This window comes from Ambystoma mexicanum, chromosome 3p (assembly GCF_040938575.1).
Source record: "Ambystoma mexicanum isolate Mex_15411 chromosome 3p, UKY_AmexF1_1, whole genome shotgun sequence".
Lineage (NCBI taxonomy): Eukaryota > Metazoa > Chordata > Amphibia > Caudata > Ambystomatidae > Ambystoma > Ambystoma mexicanum.
Genome location: NC_090925.1, coordinates 1,229,742,461 through 1,229,769,251, shown reverse-complemented (window position 1 = coordinate 1,229,769,251; position 26,791 = coordinate 1,229,742,461). Strand labels below are relative to the sequence as shown.

The 26,791-nt window shown below is 44.8% G+C and overlaps 1 protein-coding gene across 3 annotated transcripts in view; it reads right to left on the bottom strand.

Moving 5' to 3' along the window:
- SERHL2 (serine hydrolase like 2) overlaps positions 1–26,791 on the bottom strand; it is a 357,899-nt gene that overhangs the window by 249,183 nt on the left and 81,925 nt on the right. For all 3 annotated transcript variants that reach the window (XM_069652694.1, XM_069652695.1, XM_069652693.1), the window contains 2 exons: positions 22,104–22,145; positions 21,649–21,668 (listed from right to left, as the gene is read on the bottom strand). In XM_069652694.1, the coding sequence (XP_069508795.1) occupies positions 21,649–21,668; positions 22,104–22,145 (62 nt within the window). The remainder of the gene's footprint in view (positions 1–21,648; positions 21,669–22,103; positions 22,146–26,791) is intronic.

Sequence of the window (26,791 nt, the reverse complement as noted above, 5' to 3'; positions counted from 1 at the left end):
AATATTATCTTTACCAAAGCTCCAACGCTTAGAAACCTACTTAGCCCTTCTTTCTTGAAATCTGGTTCTATGAGAAAGCAAAATTGGTTATCAGAAAAGACCAAGCCAATAGGGTTCCATAAATGTGGTACATGTAACTTTTGTCAGTTTGCCCTCTCACCGACAAAAGTCTTTACCTGTCATGGCAATCTACAGGTTAATATTACAGACTTAATCAACTGTCGATCGAAATACATCATCTATGTGATCATCTGTGTATGCAAGAAAGTGTATGTTGGCAGTACCATCCAAGAATTGAGAATCAGGATCAGAGAACATCTTGCCAATCTCAACAGCCAAGATGTCAGATTACCTTTTGCATTACATTGGCAATCAGAACACCAAATGGCACATCGTCAAGACATTAAATTCGTTGGGCTGAAACACATCAAGCCCCATATCAGAGGAGGTGATAGACAACTCAAATTGCGCCAAGAAGAAGCACGTATGATCTGTAAACTACATTGTTTACAGCTGGGTTTGAATCAAGATCACAAACTTAATTTGTTTTTATAAAGTTTTTGTAACGCATAGGCAAAATGCTTTGTCATCTTAAGCTCAACATATGTATCAGTTATAAGTGATTATCCCTTATTTTATTAACTGTCTGGGTTAATTCTTGGTGTCCTTATGAACTACAGACACAAGATACTTATACACCAACTACATGTTATGTATTTGGAAGGCCTATGACACTTGGTGATGATTACGCATCCATACAGGTGTTAATATTCTTTTTTGGACCTCCTGTCACCTGACAACAGCACTTATTTGATTTTCATTACCCAAGCAACACTGTGCATCCTCTTTACAAAAATGTCTTATGTTTTCACAGACATGACCGTAAATTGAATTACCACAATACTCTTACATACTAACTAATCTTATGTTGCATGAAGTAATTGTTATGCTACCAATCACTGACCTCTATGTCTTAGCCAGGACCATATGCCATTCAAGCATGCTTTGAGCTATGCACTGAGCCCGTTTACATTTACGCTGTTAACTCATAATAATACCTTAGTCAACTAAGCTTATTACTAAATATCGACAATGTGACCGGAGTATCTGTCATAAGCATACTTATATATATATGAATACATATCATTTAATATGTTCCAATTGACCTGTTAATCAATTTTGACCAATATGCTCTAATTTAGCTAATCACGACTTACGTCATGCTGAAGTACATTCACATTGGTATCGCGAACGAACTGTCACCATTTAGGCTTTTTCATTTTTCCAACATTACTATCTGCTCACTGACTAGAAATGAGTACATTTTTTATGAGGTTTCGCCTGGAAACTAGCTCCGCGGCATGTTGCCAAGCAACAATGCCTCGGGGCGTCTGCTAGCTTACTTCCTTACGACTGGACCAATGGGACAACACCCATGTTGTCAACACGAATGTACGAACCTAAACTTGAGCACACTATATATTGTTTATTCAAGAAACCTTGCATTTGCACTGGCACCGGCGACATCTTACGGCGCTGATTAGCAATTACATAGACAGAACTACTGGATAGTTGTAGTCGAGTCTCACATTGTTGCTTGGCAACACCTGCATGTGAGTAATCACATGACCAGAGACTATTTTGCTTGCTAGGGCTGTTATAGGCTCTCCTGGCCAACACCCTCATTCCTGGACTACGGAGCCGGCACACTTGCACTTCTCTACTTTGTGCTCGCATTTAAGCAGAAATATGGCGAGTTTCCTCCACAAAGAACGCTGCAGTAGTTTTTACTCTGTCTAAGGAACACTAGTTAAACTATTACTCAATGCTATTTAATGTTAGTCACTTTAGATCCAAATGCAAAATCAGTCAAACATATTTCTTATTCTAGTTTACCTTTTGAAAACTCTGCAACTACCTTGTAATTCAGCAACTTTATACATGGAACCTATCACAACCATCCTATCCGTTTAACTACCCAAATGTGAATTGGGAGGTAAGAAATGGAGCCCCTTATGTGGATTTTATTTCAAATGTGACTTTTCAATGGCATATATTACAAAAGCGGTTTGTCTGCTTTCAGATTTAGCAACTCAATGGTCGCCATTAGACTGGGAAAATACACTTTAAGACTCATGCGAGATATCACGCACAACCAGTACCTTGTCTACAATTTACAAGGTACCACCCAGCAATTTAATCCTTTTAAGAATTTAAAATAAGGATGTGTTTTTGCTCACCAAGAGTCATCCTTAGTATGATTGAGCTATACATTTGATTATTAATGACGCAGAGTTTATATGCTCTATAATAACAAGGCTTTGTCTTCTCTTCCCTCCCCCCCTGCCCTCTACCTGTTTTTTCCTCTGCGACTTCTTTTGGAACTGCATAACAGTGAAACCACATACATTATTGGTTTACTTGTGTTGGATTTAATTTATTAATGTTTATTTTTGGACAATGTTAGATGTATACGCCCTGAGGACGATCCGGTTAGGGTTGAAACACGTGTTGGCGTTTTTTTCTGTTGTAACCTTCACTCAACAAAAGGATCTGGAGTGTTTTCTGTTGATACTTAAACCTATCCCTAGGATTTGTAAAAACCTAATCTATGTATTTGAGGACTCTGTGTTATCAATCAGTTGTGAATACTACCTTTTGTATACTTATGTTTACACCCTATGACACATGCTGTCTAATAATCTTTAGTAAACACAAGTGACTATGCCACAGTTCCTTTTTCTCAGTCTCCTTTGATTTTCTTATTAACCAATTTCATGATATAAGTTGGTAGCGCAACCAGTGAAGACATCCCAGCTTGCTTTATGCATCTTTCATGTCCAGTGTTGCCATGTAATCCCCCCGTTTCAGCAGCAGGGTTACCTCTTGTAAAGTGTCCATACAAAACTTGAGGTTTGACAAATTTGTTTGCTGGGTGCAGATCTAGCACAGAGCGCATGGTGAGATCCTTTTTGGGTACAAGGAAGTACACTGAATAAATATCCTTGTTTACATGTAGAATCGGGACGACTTCTATGGTGCCCTTTTTTTGAAGGATTTCTACCTATTACAGTAGGATGCGCAGGTGTTCTGGAGTCAGGCGTCTTGAATTCGGCGGTCTGAATTGGGGTGGTTGGCAACATTCTATGCAGTACCCGTGGGCTATGGTCTTCAGTACCCACTGGTCTGTGGTTATCCCCTCCCATGCTTGAAGGAAAGATGTTCGACGCTCCCTCACCAGGGTGGCATGGGAGGGGACCTGGATCCGAAGGTCACTTCTGACCTGAGGCCGGGGAGCCCCTAGGGGTCGAGCCTCTGCCTCTAACCTTTCCATGCCGCTGTCCTCTAGGTGGATAGGTGGTGTGGTATTGGATCCTTGCCCTGAATTCCAGTTGCTTCCAGAACTATACTGGTTTTGAGGGGATCGAGATTGCCCACGAAAGGACCTGCGAGAGCCGCCCCCTCCCTGTTGAGAAGGTTTCTGGATAATCTGTTGAAGGGACTTGTGTCTCATGTTCTTTCTTGGCCGTTTCCAGTGTGTCGTCCACTGCCTTGCCGAACAAGTTGGTTTCTTCAACAGGCTTGTTTATCAAGGCAGCCTGGGTCTCCGGCTTAAACCCAGAGTTCCCCAGCCAGGCATGTCACTTGAGCAAGGTACCTTGTGCCAGGGTTCTTCCCGCTGTTTCAAAAGTGTTCTTAAGCACATTCTCATTTACTTGCTTGCCTTCTGATACGATGACTAGCAACTTAGCCCGTAAAGGTTCTGGTACTTCTTGAGGGCCTTCTTGCAGTAGGTTCTACGGAACGTCTGCACAGCTAGCCAACAGGGTGGTGTTATTGGTAATTCGAGTGGAAAATGCAGCAGCAGTTGTGACCCTCTTACCCAGTGCATACAGCCTCTTGGACTCCTTATCGGGAGGTGCCTCCCTGTAGACAGGGGTACCCCCACCTGTTTCCTAGTAGTGGTAACTACTAAAGAATCTGGAGTAGCATGGCCCTTAATGTAAGCAGGGTCGGTCGGAGAAAGACGGAACAACTTCTCCACCCTGGGGTTCAGTGCTCTGGTTTGAGCTGGTGTCAACAATGAGGGTGCCAATCTTCTCTTGATAAGATTTCAACAAAGGAATAGACTGGCTGGCAGGAGGCTTCTCTTTGAGGATGTCCTCAACAAAATCTGAGTCCGGCAAAGCTTCTTGTGTTGCGATCTGAAAATGTTCAGCCGCCTTTTTCAAAATGGCTTTAAACGCCATTTGATCGTCCACAGGAGAGGCTTGGTGGACAGGGGTGGAGGAATCCACACACAGTGCATCGGGTATAGGGTGGGAATAGGGAACGCCCAAGGATAATCCACAACCTGGCGGCTGTCTTCCCAATTGTCCATAGGGTCTGCAGGGTCACCCATATTGTAATCGTCCCCGAAAGGGGCATCATCTTGCACATAAGTGTCCACAGGGACCTCATCATCAGTGAGGTAATAGGTATATTCCTCATCTTCTTCCCATAAACATCGAGATGTATCCCCTAGTGTGCTGGATAAAGGCACAGAACTCTCAGAATAGTCCTTGCGGGGTTCCGGATGCTGTGGCGTGTCTTTCGCCGCATCCTTAGGCCGTTCCGTGTGTCTTGGCGTGTCTTTTGGCCGCTCCATGCGTCTTGCCGCATCTTTCGACCTTTCCTTCTGACCAACTGCCAAGGCGATCCTAGTGATGCTATCGCTGATGCTCGGGGTAATGTGGAGATGTGCCGGGCAGACTGGAGGCTGCGCAGTGGGTTTCGGCGCCACCGGGGCCTTAAGCGGCATCTGCGCTGTCTCCTGTAGCGTCTTGACGGCCGCATGTGTTTTGGTGCCAGCACCCTTTATTTCAGATTGCCCAGTCGCAGGCCGCTGCTGCGGTTGCGGGGAAGGCTGCCAATCATGACGATCAGCAGACTCCGAAGTATTCGACGGGTCCGTTAGAGCTTTGGAACGCTTCAACTTTGTCACCGAAGCAGAACATAGGGTTTTGTGTTTAGTGTTTGAATCGTGTGCGCCTCGTCGCCAGGTTGCTTCCCCATAGCATGACTCGCGTCGTGCCTTTCGGGTCAGGGACAGACGATGTGGGCCGCAAACTCTCCGCTGTTAGGTCAATGGCCTCTGAAACGGAGCCCTGGTCATCGCTCGTCCCTTCATCACACTCAGCGTTTGTGGCGGCGGGGGAAGAACCGTCGGCCTGCAACATGCCGTGGGCCGCTCACCGCTTCAGGCGGCGCTCTTTAATCGTCTTAGGGTAAAGGAGACTACAAGCCGCACAAGCCACCTCGTTGTGCTTGAAGGGAAGACAGTTGTTGCACCGACGGTGCTCGTCTTTCCAAGGATATTTGGCCCTACACGAGGGGTAAAATCTAAATGGCGTCTTATCCATAGCGCAAGACAAGTACAGCGATGACAAAGCCCAGGGAACAAAGAGGGTGAGAGAGGAAAGGCCTACTTGAAAGAATATATCCACCCCGACCGCACTCTCCCTACTGTAAGAGGCAGACGGAAGGCCCGGCCATGTGGACGGCAGCGCCACCGGATAAACAAGGCATCGAAATTCCACAGCATTCTTCGGCCTTGTACAGGATTCAACCGTCGAAGTGACTTAAGGGAATAAATGACCACAGTCGATAAATATAACAATAACGCAATCTCTTTTTAAGAGCTCTGCATTAGGGCGACCAGTTACCTGGGCGGAAAAAAACAATCTGAGGCACCTCGACACGTGAGGGATCTTGGGTAAACTACACGTCACGTTAGGGATAGTGTTACAGGCACGCCCATGTCGACGTCCCCTTTCGATCGTCGAAAGACAAGATGCAATACTCCGTGGTTACCACTGGATGTCAGACCATATGCACAGCATGTGATTCTAAGCAGATTGACAGCCATCAGAAACTGTATTTATTTTTAATAACAGGTTTTAGGTGCAAGTTAGTATGAGATGTATGTCAAACAATAGCAGTTTGTTTCAAGGATTAACATTTAGAAAGAGAGTGAATTTTAAATTTTGTATGTACTCTTGAATCAATCTGATACCACCTTTTTCCGAACTACAATTGGGACATTCTACTATGGGACGGCGCTGGAGTCCCTGCACTGTTATAGATATCTATAGTTAAAAGTGATGGGTCGCCCACTCCCATGTTAGGTCCTCGAGTTTACTTCCATTTTCTCTACCCGAGCGAAAGGTAATCTAAAGTGTCTACAGAATGTCTTCCTGAAAGCTGGTTGTGTTTAGCTGTTCCTTAAAAATCTGTTGACTTTCTCCCCCATTTTATTTAGCGTCTTCTTGGTCAGATTTCCTTTGCATTTTAAATAAAATTTATTCAGTTACTCCTTATCTGATTCTCACCATAAATCTTCATCTTGGAGGTATTTGGGTTTTTTAAGCACATAAAGGCTAAAAGTACAGCATAGGAAAGATGTTTGGGAAATAACCTCCTGAAGAATTCTTACTTATAAAGAGAAACAACAGGGTATGTTTTATTTCAGTGCCTCCTGACCAAGATATTTTACAGACTAAATCTCATCGGGGATCATTACCAGGCCATAGGATGTTTCTTTTATTCTGTTCTAAGGTGACTAGAGTAGTATTAGACCAATAACTGTCAAGAGGGACGTATAGTTAAAGCCCTGGATTTAAACCGTACGTTGAAGGTAGCATAATGAAAATTATTACAGCATCAAAGAGCCTGAGTCTCAGCGGTTTACTTTGCATTATGACCAGTGTCCTGGTAGTCCAAAAGATAGGATGATATCCTGCCCAAGTGGTTACGCTGTGCTTTCTCAGGACATATAAAAGCCTTCGGGTACTGTTGCAAGCAGGGAAGGCAGCTCTGCTCCATGTAATGAGGCAGCATATCTCAGTGCAAACTGCTGCCATACTGATACGTAGAAACGATCAGTTCAGCAGTCTTTCTTGGCATAACCCACTGCGCGAGCAGAACAGCCATTGTCCTGCTTTTTACAAACACAATGTTATGTGGATCAAGGACAGGCCAGCAGACTCTGCTGCATTACTGTGTGAGCTTGTTACAAATATTCCTCTTTTCTCAAACAAAAATAGTTCTTGAGATTGGCCACTTATCCCTGATTTTATGAGATGAGACAACAAAAAGAAAAGCCACTCCAAACACAACTATACCGGTCCTCTACCAAAGCAATCTAAGCAACCCCCTCCATGTATCCACCAGTCAAGCAGCCCACTCCCTGATAACCAGCTGTTCTACCTGACATTTGTTTTGTAAGTCTACGATCTAATGTTGAGGAACAGTTGTCCCTTCTTGTCCCACCGGAACCGCTTGCATATCTTCTATTGCCCAAATACAAGACAATGCAAACCCTGATAAAGTACCACAGACCCTAGTGATTCAGAGCAACTTAAACCCTTCCAGTGAGTCTATGTGATGTGACTTTTTTTTTAAATTAAACCCCCTTTACACCACATAGAACATAGATATGCGGGGGAGACCCCCTGCAGCACCCCCATATTACTATAATCCCATACCCCCCACCCCGTATATATATATATATATATATATATATATATATATATATATATATACACATATATATACATATATATATGTATATATATTAAAAAAAAACAAAAAAAGTCAGGAATTTCAGCCGTCGCAATTGTGAGGGCGACATTTTGGCCCATTTCCCTTCCAGCTAGGGCAATTTAGGATTCCCCTTGTGAACCCCTTAGGATGGCTGTTCGGGGTCGAAGTCAGGTTATTTTGTGAACTGCTTAGTTTAACACATTAGCGCAAGAATCTGCATATGTCATTACTTATTTTAAAGCACAAAACAAAAACGTCATTTAGACACATCTTATTAAACTGCCTAAAATATTTTATTTCAGCATTTACACTGGTTTATTTGCTTTATAGTATCCTCCTGCACAAATCCTGTGCAGTGGCGAAAAGCCTTGGAAGGTGTAGGGTACATTTAGTTCCCAAATACGCTCAAACAGACAGAGAGGATAATCGTTTCTGATCATTAGTGGCCAAAGGTTTTAAGAACATGGGAGAGCATTATCAGAATTCGATAGCTTCTTATAAATTGGACACTTGGTAAATGCAGCTCTACAATGTGTTTGACACAACATTATTAAGTTTTCGTATAGTTTGATTTTAAAGTCCCATAGTCTTCAGTGGGCTTGTTAAATCCTGTTTATTTTCTTATGCAAAAGACCAGTCAACACGTGTTTCGACACAATGGGCCTCATTACAAGTCCAGTGGTAACCGTGCTGGTAAAACCAGCAGGTTGCCAACAGACTTGTAAACAGTTACCGGCATCTAGCTTCCCGGGAACACCGGGACATTACAAGTCCCGGCGGACCAGGAGCTAGGTGCCGGTAATATGTTCTTCCCCATTCCCATAGAGTCTGATAGGACTTTATGGGAATGGGGACCAATGAAACACAGGCACCAATAATAATGGTGCAGGTGCTTCCGTGAAAGTCTGTTGGCTGGTGCCGGTCCGCCCGGCAAGTCAGACCTGCCGGGCAGGAGGGCACCCGCCCACCAGACTTGTACTTTGCCGGTCCGTAGACAACAGTGCCGGTAAACTGACCGGCACTGTTGTTTCCGGACCGGCAAAGTTGGAATGAGGGGCAATGTCTTTTTCAAGGCTATTAAATTCTTCATGCGTTATTAGATTTGATACTTGAAGAGTCCTGTAAGGAATCACCTCCAAAAACTGACATCTACGTGTGTCACGTGCCTCTCATGGGAATACTGTAAAAAAAAAAAAATATGGACATAGATGTCCTGTAAGGAATCACCTCCACATGCTATCCTCTGTTTGATTCTGTCAGGTCTCTCTCATTGGGTTATTCTTTACAAGAACAGGTGTCCTGTAAGGAATCACCTGCCAGGCGTTCCGCGTGCTGTCAGTGTTAGTGATTCCTTACAGATGCTTCAAGTATCAAATCTGGTAACGCATCAAGAATTTAATAGCTTTGAAAAAGACATTGGCCCTCATTACAAGCTGGGCGCAAAGGGATACCGGGCACCGGTAATGACACTGGTGCCGGTAATCTCTTTGCGCCCTATTCCGAGGTCCCTTTACGGGTCCGTCCTTAACGCCTGGTTTTAGCAGGCGTTAAGGACGGGACCCGCAAAGGGATACCAGGGTCAATAACGGTACCGCAATTTGCGGTACCGTTATTGCCACCTTCCCCCTTCCCATTGAGCCCTATGGGGGCTCAAATGGGAATGGGGAATGGCATTTCAAATGGGGACATACCGGTCCCGCAAAGGGCGGAATGGACCGGTAAGTCCCCATACCACCACGTCGGTGGCGGTACCGGTATTCGTGCTAGTCATGGCGCCAATAGCGCCATGACTAGCACCAACCTCGGAATGAGGGCCATTGTGTCGAAACACGTGTTGGCTGGTCTTTTGCATAAGAAAATAAACTAGACTTAAGAAGCCCACTTAAGACTATGGGGCTTTAAACACAAACTATACTAAAACTTAATCTTTTGTCAAACACATTGTAGAGCTGTATTTACCAAGCGTGAAGTGCGAGGGGTGTTTCTTCCTTCTCCTAATAAATGGGTAGATCATTAGGGGCATCTGTTTATGGGCGATTCTGTAGCTCTGACTAGTGGAGCAATCTCTTAGCAGGGAAGTGACATTGTATTTACAGAAGGTGAAATCAAGATAGCAATTCACAGTTTTAAATTGGAGAAAGTGTCTGGTCCAGACAAACTTTATCCAGAGCTGTATATTTATATGACTGATGGTGGGTACCGATCTGTAAGGATGTTTTTGAAGCTATTTGTATATCAGGCAGCTGGCCCAAGTCATGAAGCCAGTGTGATTATACCGATATTCAAAAAGGGCAACAACAAAGATCCCCAATGTTATAAACCTATATCACTACTGGATGCCTCTTATAATATATTAGCAACACTTTTGTATAGAATAGAGATCTGGGCTCAGGAAAAACAGTTGTTTACTGACTTTCAAGCAGGGTTTAGAGCTGGTTTTTACAACGAATTACCATTGTTTTACCCATCATACTTTAAGGGAGAAGTGATGTAAAGTTAGAGGGGGCCATTTATAAGCAGCTTTTTTAGATTTAGAAAAGGCTTTTGATGCTGTTGATCGGAATGTATTGTGGCGTAAGTTAGATGCGCTGGGTATGCCACAGGGTCTCCCGAGTTTGGCACAACTTTACTATAAAGACACAGTACCGTCTGTACGAATAGGGCGGAAAGGCACATGCACAGAAACCTTTCCAATAAAGCAAGGAGTCAAGCAGGGGGAATGCCCTTTATCCTCCCTTTTGTTTATTCTGACCTATCTGACTTTGATCCCCATGCTGCAGGAAGGAAAGTCTGCCACCCTCAATTGAAGTCAGTGCCCACTTACTGTTTTCATGTATGCGGATGACACTGATTTTGGATTTGACACTGGCTGGGCTTCAGCAAGGACTAAATTATGAAGAGGAGTATTTAGGTAGACATAAGCTAAACATAAATAAGGTCAAATCTAAGATCATGTTGTTTTTGAAAAAAGGTAAAGCATACAAGTGGCGGATAGAGAAATCCATTATAGAAACTGTGAGAGACTATTCCTTTTTGGGCTTAACATTTAGCTCTAATGGTGAGTGGTCAACGCATATAAAGAACATAACATAAGGAATGGTAAGGGGCCTTAAAGGAATCATGAGGTTTTATTATTTATACGGTGCAAGAAGACTTGATAAATGCTTACAAGTTTATTCAGTAAAGGTGAAAACTATGGCTCTCTATGGTAGTGAAGTCTGGGGCTATCGAGGCTGCCATGAGTTGGACATCACTCAGAATCGGTTCTTTAGGCACATTACAGCTTTACCCCCAGGCACACCGGCAAATGCACCAAGATAAGAATTGAGAATGCCAACAATCAACTTAGAAGCCAATATAAGATAAATGAATTACTGTTTAAAGCATGAGCGGTAGCCTTCGGTTAATAACATTGTACAAATGGACATCTGGGAAATGGCAAGAGCGCAGTCAAAATACAGATGGTATGAAGGAGTTCTAAAATTGTGTAGACAATGGTCTGTTGAAACCGTCTGTGAGGGAGCACAAAAAATGGCTAAAAACGTTTTGGGAAAGGTAATAAGGGATAAAGCGTATGAATGGGGAAAGGAGTTGGAAAAACAGGAAATTGGAAATCTTCCCTCACACTGTATTTGAAGAATAAAAGTAACACATGGGAGACTGCGAAGCTAGCATCTCCAATTTGGAGAAGATGGGTACTGCTCGTTAGGCCAAATCTCCTTCCATTAAGACAGCAAGCTAAATGCAAATATGCCGATGTGAGATGCAAATGTGCAATTTAGTGTGAGGAAGACACGGTAATTTTTTGTTGATATGTGCAAGTTTTGAGTTAAGAAGAAGAAGAAGATATCTCTGTGTTTTAAAGCCAAGGCAACGAGGACATACAAAGCTGCAACAAGTTATATTATGAATGGTGAGGAAGATTTCTTTAACTAATCTTGGTGAATTTATGATAAGTACTGGTCGTTTTAATGAATGACGTTTTTTAATATTGTTTCTGGTTATATACAGAAAATCTATTGGGTATTAGAGAGTGTATTGAAACCAGACCAGAGGTCATGTAGTCCTTCAGTTTGGAGCACCCCGAAGCAACACCAACAGTCATGCATAACTAACTCTTTATGTGAACTAGTAATGGCCGTGTTTGACGTAGACCCCACCCTACCTACTAAGTAAACCATTTTCAACTGACCACCAAATTACATGACATTTGAGCAATAGTTACCGGAGAACTTAAGTCTCCTACGTGTCCACCAGCCTAAGGTTTAATTGCTGGCCTTTCGATTTTAGGGTTGAGTGGCCACAGTTATGCGCAAGACTCGGTTTACAGGACAGCCATAACTTACTAAGCAGAGATTGATTTGATTTAATTTTTATAAAGTGCCACACGCCCAAAGGCCCTAGAGTGCAACACAAAGCAAACAATACAAAATAAACAACTATGCCACAAGAAAAAAAAGGCACAAAAATACTAAAGTCAAATAATCTAAAATTCAAAGCATAAGAAAAGGTTCCCACTTCATCATTCCTTGCAGTATTTAGGACCTACAAAAGATCGACTACCAGTTTCACATCAGATTAAGTGTTAGGAAGATCCTTGCAAATGGAAAGAAAGCGTGGGAGGTTACTACTACCACACCCCAAAGGTTGACAGTCCCTGCTGTTCTGGGTGCTCCATTGGTCAATTTTTATTCTCAAACAGTTCTTATGATCCCCGGTCCAGTCTTCTGCCAAAGCCAGGCCAGTACTTTATTTCTAAGAGCTTTTTTAGGTTCATTGCCTTCTTGGCATTTCAACATTAGTGATAATAAAATTACGCTGGTCCATAATAGTCCCTCTTAAGGTTTGATTAGTAACCAGGGGCATATGGGTTTGGCCAATACGCGAACTCCTGGACATATCAGGTTTAGGTGTATGGATGTTATGACTAACAATGCAACGATGACTGAACTGGCTCCCCAACTGCAACATTCAATGTGGACCCTCCGATTTCCACGGGTATTGGTGGAATCATAGTCCAGGGGTTAGATAGAACTTCCTGTAGTTTTGCTAATTTATCTTCCAGGAGTTGAGCCATATTCAACGCATTCCAGAAACATCTGACAGGATTTATCCCTGGGGCCTTCAATGTCCTTGCTCTTACTGTCATTCAAGGATTGATTTTTATCTATGGACACCTTACTGATGGTTTCGTTCATGAACGTTTGAGAGCTCCGATTTATCATGTCATGCATCTGGTCTGTTTGGGAGGGATTGTCTGCCTTAACCAGATGAAGTGCAGAATTGTCCAGGAAGTCCACCCAGGAGTAAAAATATGAAAGATGTTTGCATTCACTAAACTCACCCAATATCCTTTCCTTGACTTGATGCCATTGCATAGAACATATTTGGCCAAAGAGATTACACTGTTCATCCCCTTAGGTCCCAGTTAAAACTATGATAGAGGCTCCAGGATAGCTGCCTTTTCCCTTTCCATCCTTTCCACAGGAGATGAAAGCACGGGCAAGGCAGAGAAAAAACCATCAGTCCCTCCGACATAGCTTCTAATAGCCCAACCTTAGTTGAACACCTGGGATCTTCCTGGTCAGCCAGCTCCTCCAATCCCAACTCCTCACATACTATAGCAGTATCTGGTGACATACCAGAATCATCCTCATCCAAATCAGAAAGATCTGATCCCAGATCCTGTAGTCGCTGTTTTCTTCATGCCCTTAATGCCAATACTTAATTTAAGCGGCTCTTATTAGGCAGTGAGTTCACAGATGGGCTACTATACTTTATAGGGGACAACATTGGCATCCCATAAATAGAACTATTCTGGGAGAATCCCTTTATAATGCCCATGCCAGAAAGCTTTGATTGATGGAAAGGGGCAGATGGCTACGCTAAATGTCCCGGGAGGATAGCTCAGCGGCAGCGTGCGCGTCTTGGAAGCAAGACGACACGAAGCAACAACAGGTTCGATCCCCGGGTCCGCGCTTAGAAACCTCTGGGTGTTTAAGCGCGTTTTAAATACGTAACTAAGACAAAAAAAAAAAAAAAAAAATACGCAACAAACAAACAATTCCTGTAACAGCGCCTCGATGCCTGCGGGCTGTGTGAGCGCTTTATAAATGTAAAAATAAAATAAAAAAAAATAAAAAATAAAAATGGACAAGTGGCATTTTAATTGCCCTGGCTCTGGTGATGGGCATAACAAGGGCCTACAGCCGGCCCAACAGCATGTCACCTCTAAAGCTCTACCCTAATTGGATGTGTCTTGATGGGGGGGCCTGTTTAATAAGTCATTCCTGGTCTCTTAGAAAGCTCAACATTGTTTAAATGTGCATGGTGTTTGACTCTCTTGCAGTGAATTCTCTACTGCATCTCCAAGACTTCTCTTCGTCCTCCAATTCTGTCGATTCTTTTCTTTGGTAATGGCTGCAATTTTGAATACATTGGCATAGCCCTTTTGCGCCAGTTGTAGCTAGCAAAACCTACTATCCCACCAGCAATGGTGAGGAGATTTATGAAGGACGAGTACCATTTACACGGTACTTAACCTTGCTGGTGAGTATGGGGATGTTTGAAACTTTTGACCTCTACTGCAAACAAAATATGCTTGCAGTAAATGGCAAATAAAAATGTCACGGTGCATGGCTAGCCTATGAAGTGTGCTGATGGTAACATGCACCATTTTACAGAAAGCCCTTTTAATTATTTTGTCACCCGTCATCACGGGGTGTATGACATGCATTACTTACCGTAATAGAATTTCTGATGATTGTATCTGCTTAGATTCACAGGCACTGCATATATTCCAACATCTAGTGGTAACTGCAGAGTATTGCATCTTGTCTTTTGCGGGTCGAAAGGGGACGTCGACATGGGCGTGCCCGTAACACTATCCCCAACGTGATTTGTAGTGTACCCAAAATCCCTCACGCGTCGAGGTCCCTCCGATTGTATTTCTCCTGCAGTGAGGGTGCATTATGACTAAATGAGTGAGTACAGAAAGGGAGAAGAAGTAGTAAGATGTCTATGTTCCATCCATCCGAGTGGGGAGGAAGGGTGGGCGCACGTGAATCTAACCAGATACAATCATCAGAAATTCTATTACGGTAAGTAATGCATGTCTTCGGATGCTTGTGAATCTGCTTAGAATCACATGCTGTGCACAGACTAGCGAGCAGTACCGTGAGTTGGTGGTGGGATGGGAGAAGGAACAGTGGGGAAAAGGTGTCTTAGTACTGCTTGTCCCACCTGAGAATCAGACCTAGAGTAAGTGTGTAGGCAATAGTGTTTTGTAAAGGTGTGTACAGAACTCCAGGTTGCCGCTTTGCAAATGGACTCGAGAGGAACATTTGCAATGAATGCTATGGAAGCCCCAGTGCCCCGACTAGAGTGTGCTCTAGGCTTGAAGGGCAGATCTCTCTTGGCAACAGTGTAGCAGAGTGTGATGCAATTGACAATCCACCTCGAGATGGCTGATTTAGAGACAGGATCCCCTTCTCTACCAGTCGCCACTGAAACGAAAAACTGGTTTGTTTTCCTTAGTGGTTTAGTTCTTTCCAGATAGTACATGACTGCCCTGCGCACATCCAGTATGTGTAGGTTTTTTTTCCACCACATTAGAGGGGTTCTGGAAGAATGTGGGTAGTTGTATAGATTGGTTCACATGGAATTAAGAAATGAATTTGGGCGCAAACCGTGGGTGAATGCGCAGAACCACCTTATCTCTGTGAATTTTGACAAAAGGGTCTAAAATTGAAAGGGCCTGTAGTTCACCGACTCTCCTTATTGAAGTGACTGCCACTAAGAAGGCATTCTTGTAAGTGAGTGCTTTGAGGCTTGCCTTGCGCATAGGTTCAAATGGAGACCCCATAGGTCTGGTTAATACCACATGTAGGTCCCATCCAGGATACGGGTTAGAAATAGGGGGATGATTTCTCTTAACCCCTTCCATGAAAGCTTGAATTACTGGGATCTTCCACCACAACACCTTTCGCTGGGACGTGGTATAGGCTGCTAGGTGGACCTTCAAAGAATTAAAAACTAGACCGAAGTCTAGTGGGTGAGTCAGGTATAGTACAATATGAGTAGGAGAGCAGTCAATGCGATTGATGCTCTTGGAATTGCACCAGATGTGAAGCGTTTCCATTTATTGGAGTAGCAATGTCTGGTGTTTGGCTTTCTTGCTTCCCTAAGTATATCCATGCATGAAGTTGGAGATGCCCGAACTCTATGACCTCAGGCACCAGGCCACTAAGTTGAGAGTCTGAGGGCATGGATGAAGTGTTTCCCCCTTGTCCTGAGATAGCATGTTGTATAGGCAAGGTAGTTTCATCGGAGGAGAGAGTGACATCTCCATCAGATGGGAGAACCAGGGTTGGTGGGCCCACATTGGGCCACCAATATCATGGTGACTGGTTCCTGGTGCATCTTGTACACAATCATGTTTAGTAGGGGAGTCGGGGGAAAAGCTTAAACAAATTTCCATGACCATATTATCCACAGACCGTTTCCCTTGGATCGGTTCTGAGGGTGCCTGGGAGGTGTAATCTGGGCATTGTGAGTTAATCTGGGCATTGTGAGTTCTCCGGAGTTGCGAACAAGTAGATCTCTGGGAAGCCCCATTCTGCGAAAACGTTGGAGACAATGTCTTTGTGTAGTCGCCATTCATACTCTAAGGGTAGTGGGAAGTCTCTGCTCAGCACGTCTGCCAGAAGATTGAGTTCCCCTGGAACATGTTGAGACAGTAGGAGCATCTTATGTTTGAGAGCCCAGTTCCAAATGTTCTGTGACAGTTTGGATAGCCTTGGATTGTTAATGCCCCCTGCTTGTTCAGGTAGTACATGGCCGTGGTGCTGTCCCGTAGGACCAGTACTGTCTTTCCCTGCAATTGTGTCTGAAAAGCCTTCAAATCTTTGAACACCGCTAACAGCTCCAGATGGAAATAAACGATCTGAGGGACCTCGACGCATGAGGGATTTTGGGTACACTACAATCACGTTAGGGATAGTATTACAGGCACGCCCATGTTGAGGTCCCCTTTCGATCTGCGAAAGACAAGATCCCATACTCTGCGGTTACCACTAGATGTCGGACTATATTCACAGCATGTGATTCTAAGCAGATTCACAAGCATCAGAAAGATTTATTTTAGATTGAGTTATATAAACTAAAGAACTTGCCCCGATAGGCCTAATGGGCTTTTTAAGAATTTGCAAGGCCTGCTTAGGATTTATGGCATTCAACCAAGGCCTTGATGTAAAATAAGGTGCTTATCCTTCAATTTCTGGCCAATCAACAATATGTGTGCCCAGCCATACAGAAAAGGAGCATAAAATCCACCTTTACTCCCTGAAAACAGGAAAACACTTAACACAAAAAAAAAGTGGGGAGCGAAACTATCCTCAACAAAAACACGAAATAAAGAACTCTGGGACCCTGCTTACACCCATTCTACACCGCAGATATGTTCCAATCAGTGGTTCTAGCAGAGCAGGGCCACAGGAAGGAGGTTTACTACCAATATTACTACCAGGTCTGAAGAGGAACCTTAAGGTAAAAATGCATATTTTAATTTGCGTGAACTACCAGTTGCAAAGAATTATGGATTACAAAAAGGTATCCGTTTTAGAATTAAAATATATTTTGCTCAACTAAAAAAATATTTTACTCCCAACTTAAAAACAAAAAGGGTGGGGGGTGGGGGGGAGGGGGTCGAAATACCCTCAAATGAAAATCTTACATGGAGCTCTGAGTGCACCAGATAAGACATGTCGGATCACTGTGCAATCTAATTTTCTCTTCCTAAATTTCTTCTATCATATAAATGTCGATTGCTTATCCTCTGACAAGCTGGTCTGCTGCCTGCTCCAAAGGCAATATCGCTTCTCTATCCGCTCATAGAAGCAGGCCCACACCCAGGCCCGCATCTCTGGAGCCACTAACAACACAGCCGTACTTTTGAAAATCTGCAAGGAACTTGCCAATCCATTTGCGGTCTCCACCTCTCTCCTCCCTTCCCAGGCTCTCTTCACTGCCTTGGCCTCCCACTTCACATCCAAAACTCAGGACACCTGTCCTCACTCGCCTCCACCCCCATGTCCCCTCCCACACCTGCTTCCCTGCCTCCCTTGGCCCCCCCTCGTGTAACCACCCTCACTCTCCTCCCTCCCGCCCATAGAACCGGGTGAGGTCTCTAAAGTGGTCCGCTCTATGATGGCCTCCTCCAACCAGGTGCTCCCCTGCTCCTCTAGAACCATTAAGGACAACATCTCTCCTCTTGCCCCGGCTCTTGCCGACTTCTTTAACCAATCCTTTGCCACTGGCTCTTTCCCTCTATCCCTCAAGCAAACCCTTGTGCACTCGCTCTTAAAAAATCTGTCTGCTGACCCCTCCTGCCCGGCTAACAATAGCCCTATCTGTACTACCCCTTCCTGGGTAAACTCTTGGAACAGTTGGTCCTCCCCCAACTGACCCTCCACAATGATCTTGTTGGTTGCCTTCATGATCATCAAGCAGAGAGTGGGGGGCAGGTCTCTCTCCATGGCTGGTGCCTCCCTTTGGAACAGCCTCCCTGCCCCCCTCAGACTTGAGCCAGACCTCCTTAAGTTCTGGAAACTGCTCAAAACTCTACTCTTCTCTACCTATTTCCCTCTTTCCCTTCCCTGCTAATGACCCCACTGCCGCTGTGACCACTGGCCTGATCCTCATGAATCCCACTGGATCCCAGGCCCTTCCTCCAAGTCAATACCAGCACTCCCCCCCCCCCCCGACCTCCCACACTGCACTGTCCTGCTGGCCCCTGCTTGGTGGCTCCACATACCAGCCTGAGAGTCACCTGTACTAGCACTTAGCCTGAGGTTCTCCTCCTTGGCTCCTCTTAGCACTCCCCTCCCGGGCCCTCCAAAAGCACTTGTCCACTCCTCTACTCCCCACTTCCATCCCCATCCCCTGCAATTCTCCTCAATGCACTTGCATGGCCGAATGCCACAAGGCCTAGTAGGACCAAGACTGTATATTACTGTTTTTGCCGTTGTTATTATTTCCCCTGTTCCCCTCCTATTTAGCCTTATGGCGCTCTGAAATAGAATTCTGTTGTATAAAGCGCCTTACAAATGGCTCAATAAAATAAAAATAAAATAAAGGTCATACGAGCAACACTATGCAAGAATTACTACTGATGTACTGATGTAGTTCGCCTAATAAACTTTTGAGTTGGCCTAATACATGTGTCATCTCTGCAAGCTCCTGCAAAGCACTTCACCCTATTTTGCACATCACTAGCGCTAGTCTGTGGGCCGCTTCTTTGAAGGGCAGCTAAACTAAGTGTCGGGTTTCTACCAAGAGTGCATCTTTCTTTCGCACACTCAACAATAGTATTGAAATAAATGGAGGCAATAAGTGGAATAAAAAGATCTCCTGTTTCACTAGACTTATAGTTCCCTCTTACACCCCATAAAATGCAAACAGCGCACCTCCTTTCCTGTACTCACATAACACACGTGTACCTTGCCCACACTGTATCATGTAATCAAACACTTGTTATCTATATAGTTGAGTGTTCCGTTTCATTGTACTCTTACCGCCTGCACAAGACCCATGTGGTATTTAAGCAAACAGACAGATTTATCAGTTAACCCAAATAAAGGTATCATCTCTGCAATATATTGTGATTTTGTGTTGTTTTAAGGAACATGGAGTACTGTTTGTCTAACTAACACGGTCTTCCAACCACCCCAGAATGTACTAATACAAATCCGTACTCTGCAACGAATGGAAAAAAATGGTCCATTAAATTCTGTGCTAAGAGACTTGCAAGTTGGGTAAAATTCCGTGAAGTTGGTGAGGTTGCAACTGGAAATGGCTCTGCTGTTTTTCTTATTTTCTCATGCGATGACTGAAGGTTTTGCCCAATCCACATCTTTCTGCTATCTGGCCTTAATAATTAATTTAGTTCACGAAAAAGGGAAGCAAAATAATTAGAAATCGCGTTATCAGTTATGAGGGCTCAATAATGTTAGCATCCACTTATAAAGGGAATGCGGAATATCAGTGGTTCAGATCCCTTGCTGCACCAGTGTGCCCCCTAGTGGTACGCACCGAGTATTTATTTATTTATTTCCATTTATAAAGCATGCAGCTGCCCTAGGGCATCGTGGCACTGTTACAGCATATTCACTTGGGTGCAGTCAAAAACAGTGTACAGTTCTCAGGTTCAGGCTCATACAGATTAGGCAGTAATCAAAGTTCCTTGGTTACAGTGGAACAAACAGTTATTTGAATAGTAGGGTTTTCAGAGCCTTTCTAAAGGCTAAGAATGGAGGTTTCCTTCCTGAGTTTGAGAGGTAGTAAGTTCCAAGATTTTGGTGCCAACACTTCAAAGCTAGTACCGCCGGCTTTGGCTATGTTAAAGACAGGGACCGCGAGTTGGTCAGAGTAGAGTTCTCGCTTGGGTCTGAGTGATTGTGAAGGGTGTATTCGATCCGCTAGCTATCGGGGCACCGATTGGGAGAGACATCTGTGTGTGAATGTGAGTGCCTTGAACAGTATGCGTTCTTTGATAGGGAGCCAGTGGGCATCTTGTCTGGCCTGGGAGATATGCTCTCTCCTGGGGATACTCAGAGCCGCTCGGAGAGCATTATTTGGGGCAATGTGTAGCTTGTTCATGTTCTTGGCAGACGTACCTAGCAGTAGGACATTGCAGTAGTCCAGTTTAGCTCCTATGGTGGCTCTGGCAATGTTGAGACAGTTCTTGGCGGAAAGGTAGGGTTTTACCGCATTGATGATTTTAGTAGTGTGGGCTGCTGATGAGGAGATATAACTAACTTGTCTATTCATGGAGAGGGTGAGTCCAGAAAGACTACGAGTGTTTTTACTGCAGCCGAGACTGGGATGACAGTGTTTTCGATGCTGAAATTGCTGCATTTGGAGTCAAGTTATTTTAAGGTTTCCTTGGGGCCTACATTTAGGAGTTCTGTTTTATCCCCGTTAAGGCATAGGCCGTTTGCCGCCATCCAAGCCTGGATGATTGCATAGGTCTGTTGTAGTGTTCTGAGGTCTTTCTCGTAGTCACCAGATAGAGGGAGAAGGACTTGTGTGTCATCGGCATGATTGGTGAACGTTATGCTGAGACATTTCAGGTCATTAAATAGAGGTAGAGTGAAGAGGTTATGTAGGGTTGGCGAGGTGCATGAGTATTTACAACTGTGCCCCAGATTATTTTCCAATTAAAGCCTTGACATGAATACAAGTTGCTAACATTGATATCAGTATAACAGCTAACCCAAGTGGTACAGGAAGACTAAGAAAGTCGGGCCGACACCACTGGTCAGTGACATAAAACCTTCGAGGCTAAAAGGGCTTCAGCCCCTGGCCGCCTCCCCTCCAAAGAGGCAATGTCTCAAGTGGATCACAGCTGGCTTGATACAAGTAATTGCCAGAAACGAGTAGCCTTGTGGTCAAATATAGTGTTCTCTCAAATCAAAGACTTCAAAACATGTTTTCAACTGCAAGCAAAGGGGGGTTGACATTTCTGAGGATATGGGCTGCAGTGGGAGGTCATATTTACTTGTTAAGGGCTTGGTAAGAGAAACTATGCATGAGGTACAGCGAGTAATGGAATAAAGTAGGCAGTGGCACCAAGTGTTTGAGGTGGGCAGTGAGTAAGTTAGCATCAAGTGGGTCATGCGTGTACATAGTGGTTAAAAGCAGCAATACATCGGAAGGGGGCAGAGCAGAAAGGAAAAAGTGGGTGAGGTGGGGACAATGGGTTCGGGAGGTACAGCATTTGCTTTGGGGACACATAGGAGGTGAAGGAGGCACACACATTTCTATGATGAAAAACATGGAAGGCCCTTTGTCTCCCCGCCGCCTCAACAAGAAAAACATTGCCAAGATTGGCTGAAGAAAAACATGGAAGATGTCCCTAAAAGCAGTTCTGACCAGAGCCCCATCCACACTAGTTAGAGCAGTATCCTGGAAATAGGTCTCAGTCTCTCGTCATTTCAAGACCATGGCCTTTTACTCAATGAGAGTATGCACTCACTGTGAAGCCGATTATAGGTTAACACTCACCATGGTTCCGATGATGCCACCTATAAAACATGGAGAAAAGAGAGCTAGTTACTCAATCATAAGTGCATTGTTAGAGGAGAATACCTCTTCCAGACGCTGCAGGAAGATCAGTGGGGAATGGTAAAGGAGCCCAGCTTCTATGTGAACTTATACTCCAGCAAATGGAGAGAGAGGGAGAGAGAGGGAAAGAGATGGAGAGAGAGGGAAAGAGAGAAGAGGGAGGGAGAGGGAGAGGGAGGGAGAGAGGGGAAGAGAGAGGGATAGAGAGAGGGATGGAGAGGGAGAGTGGGGGAGAGAGTGTGTGTGAACGTATATATATGTCTCAAACTCCAGCCTCTTGCAGTCCCCTGGCCTGCCCTGCGCCAGCTAACTCAACCCAATCTCAGCCTCTCAACCCCTCAATGCCAACACCACTCATTTCTCCTGGCCCCAAACACATGAGAAAAGACACTCACCCATACTATGCCCGATGATGGAAACTTGGCAGTAGTTCAGAGCTGCGGAGAGAAGGGGTACAGAAAGAGTGGGTAAAACAGGAAACTGAGATGGCAGTCTATATGTAGCAAAAAGTTGAAGGATGTATTGGTTTATACAGATGTTAACGTAACAGTGACTACCAACAAAAAAATCATGAACACTTGCCTGTTATAATTGTACTAATTGAGGCTACATTAAAAAAGGTAACATTGTACACCATCCCAGCACAGGGGAGAAGATTAGGTTATGTCAGTTTGTGACTTGTGAGTCTTCTAATATCATACATAGCATCCAATAACCCTGTGGCATATATTTTTTTGGACAGTCAAGCAGGAAGACCAAAAATTGCTGGAATGAACATGGCTCGAATTTAAAAATCAGGAACATAAAATCATTCTGTTACAATATATTTTATAGAACAAGGACACCAAATATCCCAAATGAAATTCCATTTACCAGAAGTACTGAGAACCGGTTTACATCAAACCAACTGTTAATCATCTGTTGTCACAAAGAGAAGCCATTTTGGATTGATAAGATTAAATTCAGTATTTCCACATGGCATGAAGAGTTGAACGTCAAGTGTTTTGTATGAGTTTAACACAAGTTACTTAAAGGAAGATTTCCACTGCTATATTAATTGGAAAGGGGATATGATGTTTGGTTTGTTGTTTACACGTGGTGTTATTTTCTTCTTAACTCTAGTGATGAGTGTTACATATTTGAGGAATGCTCTTTCTACACCATTTTGTTTTCATATGAGATGTTGCAATTTTATATATTGCCATTGCGTTGAACTTTGTGTTGGTACCACACATGCCCATCATATTTTGTTCTGAATGTATGAGACTAACATTTGTACCAACTTTTCATGAGTTTCCCTGTAAATTAATTCCATGTCAAGACAGGAGGCAAGCATTATGCTTCAACTTCTTTAATTCTACTCTTCAGCAGTTTCAACTTAACACATATAAATAATTAAACTTTCTTTCTATTTATGTGAGAACTACATTTCCCAAACTTTAGTCACTCTCTTGTAGTCCTTCTCACTTCCGGTCCTTGTAGCCTTTAGTTACTTCCTGTCTGTAACTCCTCCTCTTCTTTAGTTGCTCTTCAGCAAGATAAGTATTATCTGTACTGTTGAGTGAATACGTTGGATAATTGCTGTGTATTTGATGTTGGTTACAGAGATATGACGTGCTTTGATTGAAATAAATGAGGTGATATTTATAGGTCGGGCGAACAGGTGCGAGCTGCAGCAGAGGGTTTGCGTTCGGTTTACAGACCGGCGCAGCACAACTGGCAGCATTTCCAGGTAGGTTTTATTCCTCCAGTCAGGTTTGTTACAGCAGAGGCGCGGCTCACCGCAAGCACCAAGCGGGACCCGTGCTTGATGGCAAGCACGCTCAGGCGCAATCGGTGGAGCCAGCGAGCACGGATCAAAGGAAACGAGACCCCTTCCCTTGGAGAGGAGGAATCTCATCCCGTCGCTTGTGCGACACAAAAATAGCCCCACGAGCGCCACAGAGAAATTGCTGGCACACGGGCGAGAGTGGTCGCAGTGCTCCAAGCACAATTGTAGATGAACGCTCGCACAGCACATTTCATGAGCGGAGCAAGGGCGTAGTAGCTCCCGATCGTGCTCACATCACAGAGCTCGCTGGGCACATGACAGACATGCCGGAAGACAAAATATAAAAGGGAAGAGGACCAATAATGCTTTCATCAGTAAAGCAGCTCTCGTGCAAACAAAATTACCCACCTGAAATAAAGAACTACCAGAGGAAAACAGAAGCAGTAACTACTGCGGGTGCAACCATCTCGCCAGCCCTATACCAAGAGTTTCAGCAGACGTGTGCTTCAGCCTCCTGAGTCCAGGCACTGGCACACAGCACCTAGGCTCAGCATTCGCGATGTCAGAGTGGAGTGAGGAAGAACAGACAGAGAGCGATCTGGCGCTCAGTTTTAAGCAGGTGCTAGGAAATTCCTTGGTGGAAGCAGTGGCGGAGGGAGTTAAGCCACTGCAAGACAGGCTGGCCACCCTAGAGTCTATCCTAAGGAACACCCTTAAAAGGCTGCCGGTCAGGGCAAGAGCCTTTAGGGGAGTAAGACGACCCGGAAGAGAAAACTCTTCTACTCCCGATACAGGGTTGATCATCATGCTCCCGAGGCTGCAGACATCTTCAGAAAGTTGAAAGAGCCTTTCCTCCAGAGGTCAGTGGTGCCAAGCCTCCTGACCCCCATCCCAGGGAAAGATAATATGGGCAATACAGGTGAAGACACCGACAGAGGGTCGCTAGAGACTAATGCTTCCTCACGAGTTAAACCAATGAGGACATAACAGCCCTAGTGGGCATTAAAATGTGCAGGAAGAAGAAGCACCTGGAGAACCAGGACAGAGAGATATCTGATATGTTCGACCCAAAGAACATCAGAAACCCCAAATCATCAGACTAGCAGCCCTACACTAGAGTGGCACAGAGAATTAGGAAGCAATTGGACAAGGATACCAGGATGCGCATGAGGGCAGAATGCCCGTGCCCAGATCTGGCAGGGAAAGTGTCTTGAGGCCCCAAAATGATCACCTTTGTCGCCAAAACTTCCAAGGATCTTAGAAAAGGTATGGATAGATCCTGGAGGAGTTGTCAAGAGAAACTGCTGAACCTCACCAAGACCACTGCAAAAATGATGGACCTAGCTCAGCGTGCTAGGGATACAGGTGAAGAGGTAGACCTCAACACTCTAGCGAATTGGGCGCAGCGAGCCGTATGCCTTCTGGGAAATGCCAACTGCGCCATCTCTTCAGAGAGGCGAAGAGGCCTCCATCTGAAGATCAATGACAAATTGAGCGATCTTAACTCCTATGAGGCAGGGGAGGCAGCGCAAGGACTCTCTTCAGAGAGGCCTTCAGCAAGGAAACAGGATGATTTGTGGGAACATACACGCCCCTGGAGAAGGCGCAAGCCTCCATCAAAAAGATCTTCACAAACAAGGTTTTTGCCGGCACCGGCCGTTAACGGGGGATGATCGGCCGGTCGCTACTTGTCGTCCCGAAAGCCCAAGAGTCCACTACTGGGAATCAACACAGCAAGACTCCTCCTTCTCGACCAGAGGGAGGAACTTCAGGGGATGCAGAGGAAGAGGAGCAGGCAGAGCACAAAGTGCAACACAAGGTGAGAGGGGCAGATACGCTATCCGCCTGTAAGGGGGAAAACAAAGCGATTTTGGCAAAGTTGGCACACGGTCTCCAGCTATGCTGCATGTGTGCTGCAGACAGCCTGTGGTTTCCAAGTAGAATTCATTCAGCCGCCAGACATTGTCCCATTCGAATGTCGCAAGAGGAGCAAGCGCTCCTGCACAACGAGCTCACGCAGCTCAAAGCAAAAAACGCCACAGAACTTTGGGGCACTCAATCTCCCGCGTTGGAGAGCAACATGTTCCTGGTTCACAGGAAAGAGAGTGAGGCCAGTGATAATTCTAAAGGAGCTGAACAGCTGGGTGACTTACAAGCATGTCAAGATGGAGGGCAATCATATGCTGAGAGACATTCTCAGGAAGGACGAATGGATGGTCAGGATAGATCTCAAATACGCATACCTGACGGTCTCTGTGCCAGAAGAATATCGACCCTTACTAGCGTTCAGGTGGGAAGGCCAGTTTTGGCGATTCAAAACACTACCTTTCAGACTCACATCAGCCCCTTGGGCTTTCACCAAGCTGATGTGACCGGTAGCAATGGTCATCAGAAAAAAGGGCACCTGCATAGTGATATATGTCAAAGACATCCTATTTACAGCGGACCACATAGAGACCTTGATATATCAGGTGCAGTGGGTAAAGAACCTCCTGATGTCTCTAGGGTTCCTGATCAATCAGGAGGAGTCAGACATGACCCTGACCAGGAGGTTAGACTTCTAAGATGGAAAGTCAGCGCTTGAGCTTCCAGCAAAAAAGATCTGGGATATCAAAAGAGGGATAAGGACATGCCTCGACAAGGAGGTAGTCTCTCTCGGTTCGCTAGTGGGACTAGTAGGTTCCCTAGTGAGACTGGTAGGTCTTCTAGCATCTACCATTCAGGCCATCTTTCCAGGGCCTCTGCACTATAGAGCCCTCCAGATGCTGAAGATCTGGCACCTTCAGCAGTGTCTGAGGTACCACCAGATGATCCCTTTAGTCATTTCGAATGCAGAGTTACATTGGTGGCTGCAGAACATGGAGGCGTGGAACATTCATGCCATTTTCGGAGACAGTCCCGATCTGGTGATAAAAGTCAGATGCCAGCAGAGCAGGCTGTGGTGCCAGATGCGGTTTGATAGAGACAGGGAGCAAAAGGGCTCCTGAAGAACTATATTTACATATAAATTGTCTAGAACTTAACTGTGTCTTTCGCGATCAAAGCTTTTGCAATGGGCAGAGAAAACTGATGCATTCTCCTAAAGATGGACAACATATCAGCCGTATGGTACATAAACCATCTGGAAGGGACCTGATCCAAACTGCCGAGGATTTCTAGCACCATTGCCTGCATTGGGGAATTTCAGTGACGGCAGAGTATTTGCCAGGGTCCCTCAATGTGGTGGCGGACTGGAACTCACGTTATCTGACGGACTCCAGCGACTGGAAACTGAACAGGGGTGTATTCCTGCGCCTAGTTCAGCTTTGGGGG